The 21,295-nt window shown below is 39.8% G+C and overlaps 1 protein-coding gene across 1 annotated transcript in view; it reads right to left on the reverse strand.

Annotated features, from left to right (window-relative positions):
- The window catches only part of PIEZO2 (piezo type mechanosensitive ion channel component 2), a 454,253-nt gene that overhangs the window by 72,164 nt on the left and 360,794 nt on the right, over window positions 1-21,295 (reverse strand). Inside the window, exons 20-29 of the mRNA XM_084618523.1 lie at window positions 21,109-21,285; window positions 20,795-20,920; window positions 19,076-19,276; window positions 16,926-17,130; window positions 16,692-16,793; window positions 15,965-16,130; window positions 6,199-6,442; window positions 4,849-4,945; window positions 3,614-3,773; window positions 1,466-1,555 (exon numbers count right to left, since the gene is read on the reverse strand). Coding sequence (XP_084474649.1) covers window positions 1,466-1,555; window positions 3,614-3,773; window positions 4,849-4,945; window positions 6,199-6,442; window positions 15,965-16,130; window positions 16,692-16,793; window positions 16,926-17,130; window positions 19,076-19,276; window positions 20,795-20,920; window positions 21,109-21,285 — 1,568 coding nt within the window. The remainder of the gene's footprint in view (window positions 1-1,465; window positions 1,556-3,613; window positions 3,774-4,848; window positions 4,946-6,198; window positions 6,443-15,964; window positions 16,131-16,691; window positions 16,794-16,925; window positions 17,131-19,075; window positions 19,277-20,794; window positions 20,921-21,108; window positions 21,286-21,295) is intronic.

Below are 21,295 nucleotides of genomic sequence, written 5' to 3' on the forward strand. Positions count from 1 at the left end.
GCTTTGGCTTTCCTTTTGTCGAAGTCAGATTTACTGCAAACCCAAAACAATGATTTTTGAATACAGTACATTGGATTTTTGTTTGTTTGTTTTTTTAAGTAACATGATCACCTTGACCTCAAACATATCTATGCAGAATTAAAACAATGATGACTTCCAGTACAGGCATATTGTCTTTTTTTACAGTTAGGATGAAATTCACCCTAATGCATAGCAGCACCCTCCACAGCACCTATACACCAAGAAACAGATTTACGTGAGGAGAATGGCCACAGAGGAAAGCTTTGTAATGACCTCAGTTGGGCAGGTGTGGACTTGACTGTTGGTAGTGGGTCAGGGGAAGGGTAACTGGATGTTTTGGCATGTGAGTAGCAGATAGATAGGACTTTTAGCACTTAGGGTGGCACAGAAGGCAGATTGGGAAATGAGACAAGAACATTAGCAATATGTGATAGAAGCTGAGTGGCTGGGTTGGCTTTATACAGGAAAGGGTTCTCCAGATCAGTCAGAGCGAAAGAAAATATTTTCAGTCAAGATAAAATAGATTCTCATCCTGGGCAAAAGCAGCACAAACTAAACAAAAGAACTAACCCACAACAGAGGTCACTATGAATAAAGACACAAGAGGTGAAATCCTGATCATACTGAAGTCAGTGGGGGTTTTGCCATTCACTAGCCAGCTCAGAACCACAGCTTTGCTGACTAACCCCACTGCTACTGAAGTTTTTGTTTTTTATCCTGTTTCCTGTGTCTCAAGGTCCCACTTGGTAACCTGTGACTCCAGCAGGATTTGGCTAATCTGGCTCTCCAAGTTATTAGTATTCTCAAATGGAAAAACAAAACAAATTTAGTAGTCTCCTACTAAAGAGACAGACCATGCTGCCACATTGCTAAAATGATAAGCAATGAAATAGTTAACAATGTTGGAATTTAAGTTATCATCCTTATATTTCAAAGGTAAAAAACCCCACCTTGAAACTAGTGGGGAGGTTCACACTTTCTGTTTTTATTTACAGTAAAGGACTATTTATAGTATATTTTCAGGCTTTCTACAGACTAAGGAAGTCAATATTGCATTGGTTTACATGTTGTTCACATTTTAAAGGTTAATTGTACAACCATTAGTTATAGAAAGACAATTTTATTTTTAAATGAAAATTTAGATCCTTTGGCTTAATTTTATAGCAAAGGGTAGATTCTGCAGCCACAGAATAGTGGAATAAGTGAAGGATCTCAATTAACAGAATATAATTTCCATACTCAAGAAATTATATACAAAAAACAAACAAACCAGCATATAAGCACTGGTTTGGTTGTGTGCAATAATATGCAGAGAAGTATGAAAGGATGCTTTAGAAGACGAGAGAATGCAAAAGAAATATCCCTTCCAGCTCCCAGAAAAGGGTTAATATGCTGTAGAGTAGGAGTAACCAGTGAAATAAATATAATAAATAATAATCCATACTGTCTCTTCAATTGATCCATTGATTTTTTCTCTTCTTCGATTCTTGCCTTTACTGCCTTGACAATTGTGGCCTGGAAAAGTTCAGCACCTCTACAGAAGAAACAGGGGGGAAATGTAACACTATTATGATTCCACATTCCCTTTATAGCAAGTAAAACACAGGGAGAAGCTTACTTTATAAACTACGTAAATAGTCTGAGACAAAACACTACCATCAGAAGGACAGTACAGAAATGATGAGCAATCACAGCATAATAATTCACTGGTTTTCAGGCAACCATTACCAGATTTTGGGCCAAATCCTGTAGTCACTATCAACCATTTAGTTACAGCAGTCATTATCCAGTGCTTGGGTTCACTGGCCTCAAGGACTCAAAGTCAAAGCCTGAGTGAGAACTCCTTGCACAACTGCAGAATTTGATTCTTTACTTGTAAACGATGGCATACATTAAATCCTCTTGTCAAGCACGGGCAGCTCTGCCTTTGAGTGGGTGGAGTTCTGCCTGCCTAGTCCTCAGTGAGCACAGCACATGCTTCGTGCTCACAACACAAAATGCAAATGCGTATGACTCCTCAAATGAGTACGTGTCCCACCTCCAATCTGGAGGCATACTTGAACCTCTGTTAGTTAGTTAAGGGGTAACAAAATGGTTAGAGTTAATTTACAATACGTCAGTGTGTATTAGTTTAAACTATTTCTTGATGCATATCACCAGTATTTTGCACTTGCCTATGCTGAATTTTATCTGTGTTGCCAGTTGCTTAGCTTTGTTAAGTCCTTTCAAAGTTTGTTGTTCTTAGCCTACTTCCATGTTGACAACTGACTGACTATTCCTACCCTTTGTTTTCTGTTTCTCAAGCAGTTTTTGATCCATGAGAAAACATTTCACTCCATGACTACTTAGTTTCATCAACAGTCTCTCTCATGAGGGACTTTATCAAGGGTATTTTGAAAGTCAAAATAAATTGTGTTTATTGTACCTCCTTTTGTTGTTGTTGTTGACTCTCTCAGAGAATTTTAGTGCACTAGTGGCCTTTATAAAAGCCATGCTTGTTTGTCAACATCGCAGTGTGCAGACATCTAGAGGTTTCATAAATCCATTTTAATTATTTTTTTATCTGGTACTGAAATGAGCCTCACTTGTGTGCAATTCCCAGGATAACCATATGCACTTTTTAAAATATAGGTACAATACTGGCATACCATGTCAGTTCTGTAGCACAGAAGATTATTTTAATAGGAAGTGCATATTGTTTGTAGCAACTCAACCTCTTCATTCTTAAATGCCTAGACTCTTGGATGAATACCATCTGGCTTCAGAGAGGTATTGCAATTGTCCTGAAGACAATCTAATCTTCTCTGGGTCAGGATTGTATGTTTCATAATGTTAATTGTGAACTAAAGATGGGCTCCGGTCATAAAGTTTGGATCCAAATCTAAACTCCCCCAAAGTTCAAGAATGTTTAGATCTCAGATTTTAGTGAGGCAAGGGCCCATCTATGAAGTTCAGCTCTATCTAGCAATGTATATGACCCTCATCAATGTAATATCTCAGTGCCTTACAATTATTCATAGATTTTATCCCAGTGACATCCCTGTGACATAGGGAAGTATTATCTTCATGTTTACAGCTGAGGAATTAAAGCATTAGGTAGATTAAGTTTCCAACTTGGGGGGATGTTACTATCCAAGATTTTGGTTTGGGCTAGCTTTACTCTAAACATACAATGGTAATGGATGCATGATTATATCTTGAATTGGCTAAGTTGTATGAGAAAGAGAAAGGGAAAGGGTCACAGAGACAGCTACATAATGAAGCACAAGCAGCCTTGGGCACATTCAGTAAAATTCATCCAAGTGCAGAAATCAGAGAGTTCTATGGTATCTGATTCAGAGGCCTTTTGCTGGCCTTTCCTGCCGGGGTAGCCAATATAAGCAGCCAGACAGAATTCCCTTTTAAAGGAAGAAATGTGTTTGCAATTTTTATTTGGTATTGATTGTGGAGTAGTCAAACTTATGTCAAAGTGGCTGGAGCTTGGGTTAGTCAGACGCTTTACTGGCAATACTCAATATAAATACTAATAAAAACAAACCTAATAATGAAGGATTTGTGTTTAATCAGTTTCCGTTTTTACACTGAATGCTACCTTGATGCCAGGATCTGTGAAGCTTTTATATCAGCAACCACATGTAGGAAGTAGTAGCTCATGAAGACTCTTCTTTGCAGCAGCAGGAAAGCAAAGCATATACTGTCCCAAATAATTCCTGCCTCACCGCTAGGCAATTTACAGTCTCCAGTTTCTTTAGCTTATAAAAACAAACAGAAATCACCAACGTAAGGATTATCATCTTCTTAAATATGTAAGCACATCTCCATTCTGCCCAATGGAAATAAGCCAGAGTTCTGAAAAGCCTTTTTGGGCCTGTAAATCGTTTTTCTTAAGATAACTGAAACGTACAATTCCATCCGATGTATGCTGTATTTTATTTTTTTATATAGGGAGTTACTTTTTGGATGTCACAGAACTAAACCTGGGCTTTGTGGACCCAGAGTGTAAACTCCACCTGCAAAGTTAGCTGGCCTTGGGGAAGCTGGACAGTACTCTGGAGTTAGAGGATGGGGCGTGCAGCCTGTGCATAAGAGCTCTAAAATCAGAGAAGCCAGCCTAGTAGGTTTTGAAGTCCATACTCCAAGTTGGAGTTTCAAAGCTTGCTGCATGAACCATCTTGATTTTTGCAAGCCCCAGAGAGGTTTCTGTTGCCACTCAAAACTTTTGCATAATCAGGGCTGCATTGTATGTAATTTTGTTTGGTGAACTGCCTTTGTATATCCTTTCCCTATTTAGATCAGAAAAAACAAACAAACAAAAAATTTGAAAAAGAAAACAACAACTTTGCAGCAGAATTCCTAGGCAGGACACAGGTTCAGCCATTAAAATTTCACAGAATTCTATGTTCTACAGTTTTACAGTAGAAACCATTAAAAAAAAATCTACATTTGCAAACCACTAGGCACAGACATTACGGTTAAATCTGTGATAAGTTAAGATGTCAGTATTTGTTATCTTTTGCCAAATACTGATTTTTAAAAATGGTTATCACTGTATAAACAGCAGATAGTACTCAGTTTTATGCAGTATTTTAAGTATTTGATCATGTTAGTCTATTTATGTCCTAGACCATACCTAATTTAGTTTGTATTATATAATATTGTTCTCAAGATATCAAATCAGTCAAGAGAAAATAGATTTGTCTGAAATTTTGAAAGGAGCCAACGTAGTTAACCTTTATTTTTATTATATTTTTTATGATTATATATTTATATTTCTATAAATAACCTTTATTTATAGAAAAGCATTGAAAAAAATCTAACTGCACTTACGTTGATGGTATCCTTTAACTGTACAAGCCAAGCTAAATGCTTGAATCAACCAGCAACTGTTTCGAATTAATGACTCAATGTAGCCACATGCTCCTATCTGAAAAGCAAATGAAGAGACTGATACATAAAGTTCAGAAACAAGTGATAAGAATCTAAGCACATCTGTTTATGTCACTGTCACAGTTCCAGGGTGGCTGCATCTGTATGTCCCCCTCTGTGTTCCACTCCACACACTAAACATACCAGGAGTCACCCATCAGTCTTAGGGGGCCTTAGCGGACCAAAGTCTTTTTAGCCTTTCCACCAGGGTTGGGGCTCCCCTGGGACAAAAGGCCTCATCTGTTTGCTGGATCAGAAAGAAGGTACTTTAAAAGCCCTTTCTTTGTCTGTTGGTTTCTGGAAACCCAGCTTGAACCTGTATATGCAAACCACTCCAGGCCGGTGATACTTCTGTAAAGTTACTTAGACTCACTGATTCACCTTTATCACCTTCCATTGTGTTTAGTGCTTGGAGGAGCTGTGGTAACCCTCCTTCGTGGAACAAAACACAATCATACATAACACGCTGATTTATATATATTTAAAATGAAAAATGCCTGTTTTTCTCAGTCCAGCAGTAAAAATGTTCAAAGGTAAGCTACAATTGCAAAAAATACATTTAAAGTTATCTTTTATAACATTTTAAATTTTTGGCTTTTCTCAGCTTATCGGAGGCATCATAGGAGTGTTCTTTAACTAATGGTTTAACATTCATAAAAAGAACCCTAATAGTTAAATAAAGCCTTTAAGAGTTAAATATTGACATTTTCAATTGAAACTTAGACCAGAATTAAAGGAAACTAGAAGCTGGTTTGCCATCTCTTGCATCAGGCCCCCTATTCTCAGTGTCAGAAACTACAAAACTTCTTAGCATGATGACTGTCCAGTGGCTCCAAAATGCCAATTATAATTAAACACCATAATGACACAAACACTCTATTCATTGTAGACCTTACAGACTTGTAGTCCTTACAGAGTTCTTACTCACACAAAGCTTCTACAGACTTCAAAAGAGAGCTTTCCCAAGTAAAGAATTCAGGATTTGGCTCCTTGAGAATTGCTTCTTACCTTGTGAACTTTCAGACAGTTGGACTGACCAAAATAGGTACACATTTTCTTATAATATAGAAACCCACAGTAATTTTGGATACTGTATTTACAGTTTCTGAATGAAACATGGAAGACTCTTGCATGCATTAGTACAATTTTGTGATGCTGAAAGGAAGGTTTTAGGACTGCTTAATGACTGCACACTTTTGCAACTAACCCACAACAGCATTCAGCACTGAAACTATAGATGCAGCCACTTACCGACAGTATGTTTTTCATTGTAATCACAAAGACATTGTATGCAATCAGCCAGTCCCAATAACGTAGAATGCTTCGGATAGGTTTCAGTAATAGATCACCACCAAAGAGCAGGAAATAGAAACAGGCCACCAAGTAACCCATACAAAATATGCTGATCCTTGTAGTTCCCGTGATGAAGATGATAGTAAGCACAAACCAGAAGAGGTAACTAAATATTATCACTTTATACATATCTAAGTAGGATCTGTAACAAGAAGACAGAAACAAGGAAAAAATTACTAAACTTTTTCTGATCATTTTCCTACACATTTTTGCCCACTACTGACTTAACCCTACAAAGTGCAGAGCACTCTGATCTTGACTCAGCAAAGCTCTTACACACCTGCTTAACTTCAACTCTAAAGCCAATGTAACTTCTCCCATCATGTGCTTGATTCAAGCTTAAGTGCTTTGATGAACAGTGGCAGAGTGCTCAGTACCTTACAGGATCAAGTCCTTTATCATAAAAGGATGGAAAATACATTCTTCACAAACTTCATGATGCCGTGATTTATGTGGCAATGTTATATGCATGTAAAAGACTGTTTGAGCTCATGGCTGAAGAAGTCTGGGTAACTGTTCAGCAAATCTATTTCTAAAACCCACCTGCATGACCTCATTGCAAACAATTCTATACTTATTGATGACTTCTAGAGAATTCAGTCTGGTGAGAGGCCCCATTTCCAAAGACAGCTGCTAAAAATATCTTTCTTCAATGCAGATCAACTGTAAGAGGTTTGGGGAGGTGTTTTCTGCAGAATGCCAGTGTGTTATAATTTACTGAAAGCTACGCTAAGAGGCCTCAGACAGGACAATCTGAAATCCATCTTGATTGGGAGAAAGGAGGAACAATGCAGTATTTTCAGATTCTTCAAAAATCTTGACTTAATATTCACTTACAAGGAGAACAGAGACTACCATTAGAAAATGTGCAAAAGGCTGTAGGGAGTAGTAGGTATAACTAACCATTTCCAAACCAATGAATTCTTAGTTTCCCTTACTGGAATATTTTGCTTCCAGATGTTCAGGATCAGCTCACACAAGCTGTGAAACCTGCTGTTCCAGGAAACCATGCAGGGAGAGCATGACATGAACATTCACACCTTCTGTGCCAAACTACCTAAGGAGTAAATGAGCCAACTGTACTGTAGATTGCCATGTGAAGAAACCCCTGCTTGACATTCTCATGCCTCACCAGACCTTTCTGGAGCTGTCTTGCTGGTCTATATTTATATATTTTCCCTGCTTAAGTTGCACTCAGGGAGATACTTAATGATAGGTTACAAAAAGGGTCCTTCTGGTTTACTTCTTGTAAGTAATAAGACTATTGGGACTAAATAGGACTAAACTGCAGTCAAAATTTTATAGATGTTGTTGGGTTTTGTGCGATAAAACACAAAACAACAAATTGTTTATAAGTTTTGCAGGAGAATAAGTAAACGGGGGGCCCCAATTGAACAGGTCTTCAGGGGCCCCTGGATGTGACTAAAATGGCACTGTCTGTGCTTCTGCTGAAAAAGATGTACTGTTGTGTTGCTGTTCCTTTACATAATAATTATTGATGTGTGGGATGTCTGGGAAGAGATCTGCTTCCTGACACTACTTTTATCATCCAATATTTGAGAAGCCTTGTCCCATTGTGCTTACATATTCTGCATCAGCATTTTTGAGAAAAGCTAAAGAGGAAAAAAAACTGAAGCTGAAAAGAAATCTCTCAAAAAAGATCTAATCAAAAGCATTTTTCTACATTTTTTACCGACTTGGGCTATCAGCCTCAAGGGTTCTGTCTGGATGCAATCACCTCCAAACTTCAGGTATATCTGGGGTTTTCATTCAATCAGAGGCTTGCAACAAAGTTCAGTTCTGGAGCAAAACATCCACACAGAGTTTGGGAGGCATTTGGATTAGGAGGCTGGTTTTAGAATAATCTCTTTTTAAAATTTAAATTATGCCTGGATTAAATAGACTACTTAACAGTACAAAGCACATATTACACACTCATTCATTTTTTTTTTCATTTTTGAATATGTAAATAATTCAGTGCACCTTAATATTCTTACCTTAACATTCTTACTCCAAAGGAGGAGAAAAACAAGAGCTGGGCTGGGGGTGCAGGCTCTGGGGTGCAGCCAGGGTTGAGGAGTTTGGGGTGCAGGAAGGGGCTCCAGGTTTGGGGGGGCTCAGGGCTGGGGCAGGGGATTTGGGCACGGGGTTGGGGCGTGGGTTTACCTCGGGCGGCACCAGGTCAGCGGTGCAGTGGGGGTGCTAAGAGAGGCTTCCCGCCTGTCCTGGCACTGCAGACCGCACTGTGTCCGAGAAGCAGCCAGCAGAAGGTCTAGCTTCGCGTGACTCTCACCTGCAGGCACCCCCCCATACCCAGCTCCCATTGGCCAGGAACCAGCCAATGGGACCTTGGAGCCAGTGCTCGGGGCAGGGACAGTGCACGGAGCCCTGGGGCCCCCCTGCCTAGGAGCCAGACCTGTTGCTGGCCACTTCTGGGGGGCACAGCGCGGTGTCAGAACAGGTAGGGAGTAGCCTGCCTTAGCTGGGCAGCACTGCCGCTGGGACTTTTAATGGTCTGGTTGGTGGTGCTGACCAGAGCCGCTGCGACCCAGCACCTTGCATTTCACGACCCAGTACTGGGTCGCGATCCGCAGTTTGAAAACCACTGTTTTACACCACAGGGGATTGTTATTTATGCCTCTTAATGTTTAACAAGAGGTTCCAATACTATTAAATCTGCTGTGAGGCGAAAAACAATGAGCTGCAAAGAGACTGATCTACTTTAAAATCTGCTCCAGATAGTCTGAATGACTATGTGATGTTGCGGCTTAGCTGCTGGCATCCTGGTGCCAAGACTTCTCAGCATGACGACACCGGTCAGCATCACTATTATAGCATCATCCCCTTTGAAACAAGGATGCTATTGCCCAATTAGTACTTTGGAGCTTCAAGCAAGGTTACCAGCTCTGTTGATAACTCAGCCAAAGGTTCTGAGTCTATTATAGGAGTGGGTGGGAGAGGTTCTGTGTGGCCCGTGAAGTGCAGGGGGTCAGACTAGATGATCACAATGGTTTTTTCTGGCCTCAGAGTCTATGATACACCAGTCAGACTCTTCTGCACCCACTAAGGACGGCCAAGATGTTGGTGTCCTGTAGCAGTAACTGATGTCTCAATGCTTCTTCAGGCTAATGGAATTGTCTCTCTCTTTTGCCCCCTTTCCCACAACATTCTCCTGCTTCCCTCTCCATGTTCTCAGCTCTCCCCTCCCCATCTCTCTTGCTGCCTCTCACTCAGGTCACCCCCCGCATCTCTTTATGTTTCCTGACCAGTCTCTTGTTCCACACGTGTATATTTACCTATGCCCAAGACTTTCACGTCAGAGTCTCCTACCCCTCATATCGTCCCTCTCTGGCCCTATTCTAATGCACCCCGATGTTTCCTTGCATCCCTGTCAATCTCCTTTTCTGCCCTCCATATGGCTCTATCCCCCAGTCTTCTTCCTGAACCCCACATTCTCCTCCTTTTCCCTACTGAACCCTGCAGTCCCCTTCACTCTGCTGAACGCTGATTTGTTGATTTTCCCTTTGCCTTTAGCTATATTAGCACTTTCAAAAATAAGCTTTATTTGTATTGGATTACCCATGTTTTCTTCCAGGATATGCAAGAAAAATTAATTGGACCTAGTTCATAAGATCTCTTCAGGGCCTTTCCTACATTTAATGGTATTTTTTCTTCTCCTGTTTTTCAAGTTCATCTCTTCTATCAGTAAGTTCCCTTTTTCTTGTCTCCACCTGCTTTAGACCATAAATCCAAAGTTGCACTGGTTGTTAAAACCCTTTTTATTAGCAACAAAATGTTTATTTCATGCGAGTCTGAGCTGAAGTCTGTAATGATGATTTGCAGATCCTCTGTCATTAACCTAAGTCAGAATATGTGTGGTTCCAAAGAATGCATTACATCGGCCTATGAGAGTGGTCTTCTGCTTCACCTGCTGTTGTCTCCTTGGTTGCAGGCGTTACAGGGGCCAGCTCTGTGTTAGATGCTGGTATTAGGTCCTGGTGTTAGGGGCTAAAATATTTTGATATCTCCGTATTTTTTCTGTCCATTTCTAGGTTCTTGCACAGGAGTTCTTCTAAATTGGGATTTTCCCACATCACAAGCAGTGGGAACAGAGATCCGCCTGTAAAGCCATCTTGGCTTGGCCTCTAGAAAGTCCCTACTTTTTATTCTTTGGCTTTGTTTTGTTTTTTAAAATTTCTTCACTTGTGGTTTCCTGCAGGCTTAGTTGTGCATCCCCTGAGAAATCTGGGGGTGGAGTGAAATCTGGACTTTCAGAAAATCTCTTCCTTCAGATTCATTTGTCACTGTTGATCTCAAGTATTTTTCCAGAAACAGGAAAGTTAAGTAATTGGTTTGGTTACAAGTTCTTTTTTCCAATTGTTCCTACTGTAATAAAAGGCCTTTTAGCAATGCCTACTGGAACAGTTACTGTCAAGTGTCTCCTCAGAGGAGAAAAATCAGAAGAAAATCTTCAGGTTGTTACGTAAGATTTTTGCTATGTGACACTTTATGGACAGCAATGAGAGATGTTTGACTAAAACCTCATATACAATGCTTTGGAAATGTGAAATGCCCCAACAGAGAGGACATGGGCCAAATTCAGCCCTGGTGTTAAGCTAGTTTACATAGGCACTCAAGTCAATATAGTTTTAATTTAGATTGTAAAACCTAATTTAGAGTGCAAGCTCCTTGGGGCAGGGACTGTGTCTGCTATTTGTTCTATAAGGCAACTAACACATTTCTGGGTTCAAGAAAATAAATACATACTGATACACTGGGCATAATCTGATCCCACACTTACAAAATAAGGGAATTAAGGGAAAATTACTCAACAGCAATTCTCTTTTCCCTAGTCCTCTCTTTTTCCTTTCTAAACAGCAAATCCAAAACAAGGAAGCCTGTGGCTTTACCAACCAGAAGTAAGAAGACAAAAGATTAGTCAAATCCAAGACTTCCAGAACAAAGACATATATAATAAGATCAAAGAAAAACTACACCAAGCAGCACTTCTTGAGGGGAGCAGAAGAGATGTAGCACAGGAAAAGAGGACTACAACAAACAGAAATACTGGTGAGTAATCTTCCCTTGATGTATGTCCTCCTTCTCCTAGTCTACCCAGCAACAATTACAATTAGCAAATATCACAAGCTAGGCCTTTGGAGGGAGAGGAGGAGGGCTAGGAACTTATTATATATAACTACTCTCGGAGAATCTAATGCAAAGTAACATTAATAAACAAGTACAGATCAATCTGGTAGTTCAAGAGGAAGTTATGAGGAAATGAACAGGTGGCCACCTTATAAATTTCAGAAGCAGATGCTTTTGCACTATGAATCAATGAAATTGGCTACTGCAGAATGGAATTTAATAATTTTGCATATAGCCATTTGGTTAATGGCATACAGTCTTGAACAAATCAGTCATAGTCAGAGAAGTGATTGTAAAAATGGCATCTTGTCATGACACTGAACTCTTGATGGATTTCTGTTTAGAAAGACAGAAACTGTTAACTTTTACAAAACTCTGAGTGAGAGATCAGTACAATTCCAGAACTTGCTTTGCACACTGAAAGACACTTTCTCTGATACAGCAAAGGAGGACTGGGACACAGCACAGGTAAACAAAAGGCTAATTAACATAAAACTGCCTGAGATTTGAACTGGACTCAGTGAGCATATGAAAATTCAAGTACAGGCCCATTACAGAATATGGGAACGGGAATGCACATTCAACTTCTTTTGGAACTTGAATGGGGGGAAAGTATTTCAAATCTAGGGATCAAGGACAGAAGTTGACTGCCTCTGAGCATGACTCAGTCACTAAACTCCTTGGAAAAACCTTTAGCAGTCTATCTGCCTTGCTCAATCTCCACACGGTCAGTGTAAGCATTCCGGGCTGAAGAACAGGATCAAACCTTCAATGCAGTCGTATAGGGCATTTCTAGGAATGCATTGCAATCACAGATTTAGGTTCTAAAACCAAGGGTAGTTGGACTGCAGGGGCCAACACTCTTTCATGAATGTTCTTTTCTCCAGAATCAGAGATCCCATGAAAATATATCATGTCCCCAGAGTCTTAGACTCAAATGATCATGAGCAGGAAGGAGAGAGTTTTGCTGATAGGGTGGAGCTAAGCTATTCAAATAGGTGTCCCAGATTATAGTAAATGTCCTGAAACACATGGAGGTCCAAGCTCCTCTTGGTAGGGACCATTACTATTCTTGTTATTAATAGATAGCTCATGCTGAACCAATCCACCATGATGCTCTCCTTCCTTTAGAGGTTCACTTGCTCAGAAAGAGGGAAGAAGAGAATCTATCTAGAAAGTCAGCCACGAGGCTTTAGAAAAGATTTGAAAACTTCCAGTTTGCATGGCAGGTGTAATGTAGCTATAAGGAATATGACTCTGTTCTGCTTCAGAATAAACGGTCAGCTAAATTACAATTCAGAATCTTTATTACTAGTGATGACACACCAGTGAGGAAGGACACAGCTTGATCTTTAGATCTCAGAGTGAATTTGCAATACTGACAGCTAGAAAAATCATCTTTCTGACTTGTGAGCTGAGCATATTTTACATGGAAGTCTTATAGGGAGAAAAACTGGCATGATATTATGTCATTTTTACAGTCACTTCTTTGACTATGACTGATTTAAGTAAATCTAATTTGTTTAGTTTTAGGGCTTATTCTAATTTCTCAGTGATACTAGAAAAAAGGACCTCCTCATTCTGCTCATCAGCATGCGCTGTCTTCCTGTAGTCAGTGGGACCTGCTACTTTCAAAACTTCTGAAGACCAGGCACTAGCTCACTTTAGATTAAAGGAAGATAAGCCCCTCGTTCTTGCAAACAACGATGAGACATAGCCAATAGATATGCGTCAAGGTTACCTGAACGCCTCTCAAAATGCTTGGCTCTATTATCTTAAAGAGAGGAATTTTTATCAAATACAAGAATTTTCTCAGTCCAACTAACATGCTGTTACTCCAGTCTATGAACAATGAACAATTCAAAACTCAGAATCTCTAAATATGGCTAAACCAGTTGATATTTTAGTCTCAGAGTCTCCATGTAGTGTATACCCTGGTAAAATATAGTAACCAACGTGAAAGTCATGAGATTGCTGTTGCTTATTTGGTCCCTGAGTTTTCTAACAAGTTTCCTTTTCTTGTTCCTTTTTCTGCCTTATTTTTCATTTTATTTTCTACACAACATGAGCCTCTACACAACAGATCTACACAACATAAATGCATCAAATATAAAAGGCACATACATTTCCATGCTTAACCAGAACAAATATAGTCACAAACTTGTGTGTTCACCCTAACACAATTAAACAGATTGTTTCTCTGGATTTTCTGTTTTTCATATCCAATACTTTCCATCGACAACATTGCCACCCCATAAATGTGAGCAGCAAACCTTTTCTGAAAAGGCTGTATACTGTTAATTACCTATATAAGAGTCTATTTTCTCATCACATCCCAAATACCGCCTTTGAATATACATAGAGTGACCTAGGACTTTAAGGAATTTTACGTATGACTCAAAAGGGAGAATTTGGTCCTAAAGTTTATGGAAAGGCAGCAGTCCAGTTAAGGTTGAGGTTTATTTCCCAATAAAAGTCTGATTTTGTCTCCTATCCAAAAATCTTCAGAGTACATTCTTTGTGCTGCAGGTTCTTCATATTTTGCCAGCAGACAATTTCTCCCATATTTCTGGGATTCGAACAAGTTATTCTCGATTTAGATAAAAATAAGTCAATCATTACTTTTTGAAAATCTGCTAAAACCAGCTTTTCCGAAAAAAGCTAAAATGAAATTTATTTGAAAGAGCTTGACGAGTTGCAGTGCAAAGGACTGATGTTATGATGGGAAAAGGTGCAGTTGGGCAGTTATTCCCTGGAGTGATAAGCATGTCCACCAGACTCCTGTGGACATTAAAAAAAAAATGCCAAGCGAAGTGAGTCTTTAGCCCTTTTATTTCTGAAGAGAACTTTTAAATGTAGATTCATTGACACTAGTCACAGTGATTTTTCTGACCCAAATCAGGAAAATCACAACACGTTCGCACTGTCCCCTGGCATTCTCACCAGTGATGCTCTTGCCCGGAACCCCTAACTCAATGACAGCTTGGAACCATCTTCATCTCCGGTGCACTCTCCTCAAATATGAGCTCAGAGCTAAAGTGGATGTGGCAGCTGTGGCAACAAGTGGAAGTTAATACTCTTCCTGTAGTATTGGAGTCAACGCCACTCCCTTCCCTTCATTCCTCCCAATTAAGCCCCACTGTGGCAGACATTTTCTGTAGGTATTTCTGGCTGCTGCTAAGACTCCAGGAAATCATCTCCACTTGGTGCAATATCTAGTAGGGAGATGGTGGCACCAGGCCTCACCCTGCTATCAACAGTTGCCTGTTCTCAATGGCAGCAGAGCGCATCAAGTGCTATAATCTCCGAATAAGCATGTCGGCTGAATGCATTTCAGTGAGTTCACCTTCAAAGCTATTCATGGCTTTGGCCACAGGTTCCAGTAGAAACAATAGGATTCATTTAAAGATTTTATGAAGGGATTGCAATTACAATGAGTGTCTGGTGAAATAATAACTGTTTATCAATTAAAAACAGTTTTCCACTCTGCTCCCTCTCAGCCATCTGAGCATAACATGCTTTCTGAGTCACAACAAACATCTAGGGGGCAAAACGTAGACGCTAATGAAGTTTCCCCCATAGATATTCTTGTAAATATTGCACCAAACCTTCAGAAATGCATCAGGCTAGATGGCCAGCTGTGCTGAGCTTACACACGCAGCAGTTGAGGAGCAGGGAGAAGATGGCTCCAGGATTATGAGCTGCTCTAATTTTCAACAGCTGAAGTCGTTACATAAGAGCTGCTCCATCTGCCAAAGATTGGCTGGTGCAGTGTGTTTCTGGCTCCACCTCTTTTTTTTACCCCACACCACCAAAACAGACCTCCAAAGTCCATGGGTGGGAAGGGGGTGTCATGCAGGGGAAATCCTCAGCTGTCCATATGAGACAGCTTTATGTCCTCTTATTTGGGTTGAGTGAAGAATCTTCTTCTTTTCCAGAGAAGATTTTTGTTTGTTTAAATAGTGTATGACCTTCTTCAATTTTGAGCAAAGCAGCAAGACGTAATTAACTGATAAATACATTTGTGGTATTAAAGAGATACAGAGACAGGGCCAGACTAACTTGGTCTCGCACAAGTGCATGGGGCAGAGAAGACAAGGAATAGATCAGGTGTACCACCATGTACTCACCAGGAAACCTAGGAAAGGATTTTGCTCCTTCAGGCACAATCCCTCCTTGAACTCCACCTGCAATGCTGTTGATCTGTACCTTCCGCATGGCACCATCGAGACCACCATCAGTGGGCCAGCTACACCGAGATATTCAGAAACATGCTCACCTGTGTTGGAAAGAGCCTCCTAGGTAGTACCATATACTCTTTCCAGCTATTTCTTATGGAAGATAAATAACTTACTGCTGCACAAGTTGCATGTTGTAAAATGGGAAAAATTAAGACAGATCTCAATAGAGTTGGAAGCCAAAATTCAAACACTCTTCTATTACAGATACCTTCAAAACAGAGAATTTAAAAAAGAAGATACATTGTAATTTCAAAATATTCCACACCCGACATTACCGGCAGTGAATGAAGTCGGGAACTGGGTTGTGCTGGCTAAATGATGCTGCATCAAGGTTCATGCAAATTTCCACATTGTCCCCAGCCATGATTCGCACAGCAGCCTTATTTTCATCCTCAAACATTTGTCTTTGTAAGGATGCACAGAGCAGCAACATGAAATCATCTGGAAAAATGAAGATATCACCTTGAGAACTTCAGCCATTATCTCAGTTCTATGGTGTGGAATGCTGAATGCTATTGGTGAAATGTTATCATCTAATCACAGCACAGTAGTTCTTACAATGATCCCTGAGAGATTGCATTATCTATGATGCACTGTAATACAAGTTTGACATTTGTTGCTACATTTCATTTTCACCTGATTATTCCACTTCCATGATTTTTTCTGAGAAGGAGATTAAAGGGAGGAAACAGAATTCATCACTTTTTATTCAGCTTTATTAAAGAAAAATGAGAATGTACCAGTTGCATAAATTACTGAACATTTGAATGCACTGATTTGATAAAAACACAATTACTGTTCAATGTACTGTGTTGGTATAATGACTAGCACAATGTGGTCCTGCTCCATGAATAAGGCCTCTAGGATCTAAGTAATAAATATAATAATAATGCCCTGTATTGCTGCTTCTTCGAAACAAATAAAACCTTTGTATTATACTTTTGCATGATTTGAAACCAAAGAAAAGTAAACAACTTTCATAGCCTGTGCTAAAATACTTACAGACAAGAAAAATAGGATTTGGTCTTTCAATGAAGTCTGGAAAGTATAACCACTTTATGATGTTGGAGTTGAAGTTGGCATTAAGGCTTCTCCATGGATAGTCTACAATAAAAGGAAGCACGCAAAAATGTAATCAATAGTTTATAACAATTACTTCATTTTCTTTAAAGTATCTGTCAGTTTTCCAGCAGTTTCCTGTAAGAGCAAATGACCATAAAAGGTAAGTGACCCTACCTTTACAAGGAGCAGGTGGAATGCCAATACAAATGAAATACTGGAATATAATGGTGCATGCCAGAAAACAGCAGTACTTTGGCCAGATCTCTGCAATAGCTTTTCTTCTACGTCGATATAATACAGCAATTAACCAGAAGGCATGAATCATGGCAAAGAAATCCATTCGTTGACCAATTACATTAACTGACAGTAGGAAACAGGTCTGTGGAAGAAGTAAAGAAAAATATGCAGCACTTACAACCCCTGAGATGGTCAGGGCAGATATAATAAATTAGCTTTTCAATCTGATTCTTGGAAACTTGATGTAGCTGAGTGTAGCTCTTCACATACTAAGCCTCTGACATGGTTAATAGTCCTCCACCACCCCACACTTTGTGTAATTTTCTATCATCACTGACTATCTCAATGCAACTGTAAAGCAAGTTTCCATTTCATGCTACTAAAAAGATAGAAAATGGCCAGAACGTAGTCATGATAAAGCCTAGATTGGAAATGCTTAATTGTTGCCAAGCAATGCATGTTACATAGACATATATTTTGATACTACTTACAGATGTTAAAAGAATGAACTCATAAAGAAAAATAATAACTGGAGGGCATCCTCAGGTGGGAACCACATAAAAAGAATAAGCTTTGTGACAATGTAACTTTTGTTTACTATAGACAAACAGCTCAATTGTTCTGAAGTGGTTCGCCATTATTTTTGAAGCTCTTTTTCCCAGGGTAGTTTCTACTCTCTGGTTGCACTTAAAACAGTGCCTTTAGGTGATGCTATGATGCAACACTTTCTTTTAGAACTCAGTGAATAATTCATAGTGAATCATTTAGTCAATGAATTTCATCATTTCTCTCTCCAGGAACTGCTCTCAAACAGTGATGGTCTCAATTTTTGTGGCTAACTAATTTTGGTGAATTGCTCCCAAGGATTGCTTGTTAACCATTCATTACATTGACTATTTGGAATTTGAGAGAGATGTTGGTTAGTTCTGATTAGACTCATAGGCACACAGCAACTTATAATTGGGTTTCCACTGCAAATAGTTATGCACATGAGCTGAAAACTTGCTTTCTGCAGGTATTCTCTAAAGTTTGCTTAAAACTTGCCTTTTACACAAACATTCTTGCCACTACACTAATTTTCTTCATTTGAATATTAATGAAAATTGAACACAAAAGGGTGTGAACATAGCTGAAGCAAATTCACTGTTCTATTCAAGCAAATATTTATAAGTGTTTTATGAGGTATTTACTCAGCATTACTTTTTTTTCAAGATGGATTAAATTTTGCTTTGTCTGTATGAGTTGGTGCCAGACTGGCAGGGAAGGGAAGGCAGAGGGAAGGTGGGAGCTAGACAGAGAGGCAGGCCAAACAAGAGATACAGAAGGAGGAAGGAGAGTTGTCTAACCTCAGATCTGCCCTACCCCTTTACCCGTGCTGTGGCTCGCAAAGCAGAGCAACTTTATCCATGGAATACAGCATTGGCCTGAGACTCAGGAGCTCAGGTTCTACTTCCAGATCTGCCACTGACCTGCCACGTGACCTTGGGAAAATCACTTCCCCTGTATCTTTCCCTGCTCATGCTTTGTCTATCTTGTCTATTTAAGTAGTAGGCTCTTGAAGCCAAGAAGCACAGTGCAGAACCAAGCTTCTTGGATCTACCAAAATATAAATAATACTAAAATAAAGAGTGACTTCTTTCTTTTCCCAGATCCTGCAACAGTCCAGAGTGCAGCAGGTGCAAGAACAGCTAACATGTAGTTAGCCATAGACAGTAGCCTGCCAGCTGCCGCTTTTCTCCTCTGCTCCCATGGTACTCAACTCAGTTGTGGGTGACATCAGTGGATGCCCCTTGCCAATCCCTCCCTGAATAGCACACAGCCTTCCCTTTTGGTGAATTAGAAACAGAGCACAGGAATGAGAAACAAGTATATTGAAAAGAAAAGAGAAAAACAAGAGAAAAAGCATGGGGAGGGGAAGATGGAGAAGGGGAAGAGATGGTGGTAACTGTGCCCAGACAACTCTGGCCCTAGTGAGAGTAGCAGATGAGGAAGCAGCAGGTTGTCAGTACATCTCTAACTGGGACCAACAAAACAAAACAACACCAGGTTGGGAATCATTGTCTTAACCACATGAATATGTTATTTACCTCCAACCCAAACTTGTAGAAGAAGTAGTTTATGAAATACTTGGCACAGTTTATGAGTCCATCATCCAAATGTAATCTTGTAATGTCATGGAAAATGGTTTTAGTCACAGGTGCAGTAAGATTATTTCGACATCTGTAGTACTCCTGATGCCGGTAAATTGTAACTTCAAAGGCCAGAATAGCCAGCATCAGTAAGTTATTCTACAAAAGAAGCAATAAAAAGAAGATAAAATCAAAACTGAAATATGAGGAATTGGAAATATTTTCTGAGAAGCATAATCAATGAATATTCTAGTGGATGTTATTGTTTAATATTGCTGCAATACCAAAATGTTCTGGGATTCAATTTCAAAATGGGAAGTTTACTTGAGTCATAAAATGCATCAAGGGTTTACCAATTCCACAATTTCTGTTCCTCCCTCTGGAGGGGGTAGAGAGACCTACTGTTCCTCACTGCAGGTGTCTTGACAACTGAGACTCTGAATTCATACTCGAATACCTGCAAGGCCACTGACTTCTGTTCTCACCAACGAAACAATGGAAGTGCTTGATAGAGTTCTTTTGGTGTTGTTTTCATAATCCTAATTTATGTGGGCTGTTCACTTTGCCTGTGTTGGTGAAAGAGGGAACAGCAGCACTATTAAGTACTGCCAGACAGTATCTTTTATGTGATAAAAGACCAGAAACTGTGCATCTGTCCCAAATTTTGGCCTTGTATTGCTGAAATCACATGAAGATAGGAAGCAGAGAACCTGAAATGGGCTGGGTCAGCACTGAGAAAGTTACCCTCTGCAGAAGGGTGTAGTTCTAATTTCAACTAATCTGATGACTGTGTTCAGAACGAACATAAATCTGCAGGCCAATGAAGGTACCATACAGGTAGGTGAAGTAAGTCACTGATTGTTTTTTTTAATTCAGGAGGAGTCACAAGTGATCATTAAACCTGTGATATAATCTAAAGGTGCAGTGACTCAACTATGATTTTTTCAGCCATTTTCCATGCAGAACTTCTTATCCTAAATCATTAAGTAAAGGACTTCAGACACTCTCTAATCCTAAGGGAGTCATGCAGGATAGCCTTCGGGTGCTGACATAGAGTAAAACTAAGAAATGTTTAATCCAAATGAAAGTAACAAAACACACCCTGCCTGCATTAAACAGAACAAAAACTAGAATAAAGACAGGATTATTGCTGTTTCCCCTCCCCCTACCCCCACCTCCCAAAAAATCCACAACATTTTTCCCAAGTTGTTTCTAAGGGATAAAAGTTTTAAAAAAATAATTGCAGGTAAAATGTGCTGGCAGCCAGGGACAATTATCCAGATCGAACATTTATCTTAGATCTTATAATATCTGAAGTGGATGTATGTTGTTACTTCTTACAAATCTTGTAAGTCAAATTTCTTGACATTCTTTTAATCCATAGTAGCGCAAGAGAGCTATGGTTCCCTGTGCATTTTATCTGAATTATTGCATGGAATTTCCTTGAGTTAGGGGCTTAGGAATCATGCATAGCAGGGCACTTGCCCCCTAACCGTACATCACATTTTTTTTTCTCCATTGCCCACAGCTCACAATTCATGGAATGATGTATTGTGTGTGTGTGTGTGTGTGTGCGCGCGGGGGGGTGGGGGCACATGATCCATTTCAAGGGTATTGAAAAGTTCATCGGGAGTAAGAGGCAGTCAGTCTAAACACAGAAAAATGTAGAGCAGTTACCCTTAAGTATACAAGCAGGGGATAAGACTTCCTTAATCCAACCCACTCTGTAGGATCAATGGGTGCGCTGTAGAGAAGCGACGTCTTCAGTTCTTCACTGCCTATGTCAGTTTCATTTTCTGTAGGCTAAAACGCAAACAACGATAAGTTCTTTCGTTAGAATCTCTTTGGAGCCACTGGGGGCAGGAATCATGATGGCTCAGCAGAAACACATCAGCTGAACCGCAGCTTTGAACACTTCACATGCTTCCTTTGGCTCTGTCCTTTCACTGAAGTACCTAGCAATTAAACTCTTAATATGCACTACTACTCACCATTGTACAGTTACTGGAAAAGGTGCTAGGGTCAATAGATGTGAGCTGATATAACATTTTGCAGACGATAATCACACATGTCCAAACAGTGCAGACACTTGATGCCAATGGGCGGAATTGAGCATATGGCAAAGCAAGAGCCCAGGCAATCAAAAACACAAAGTTAAACAGAGACACCTGAAAACAC

Source organism: Lepidochelys olivacea, assembly GCF_965140295.1.
Source record: "Lepidochelys olivacea isolate rLepOli2 genome assembly, chromosome: 2".
In the NCBI taxonomy this organism is placed as follows: Eukaryota; Metazoa; Chordata; order Testudines; family Cheloniidae; genus Lepidochelys; species Lepidochelys olivacea.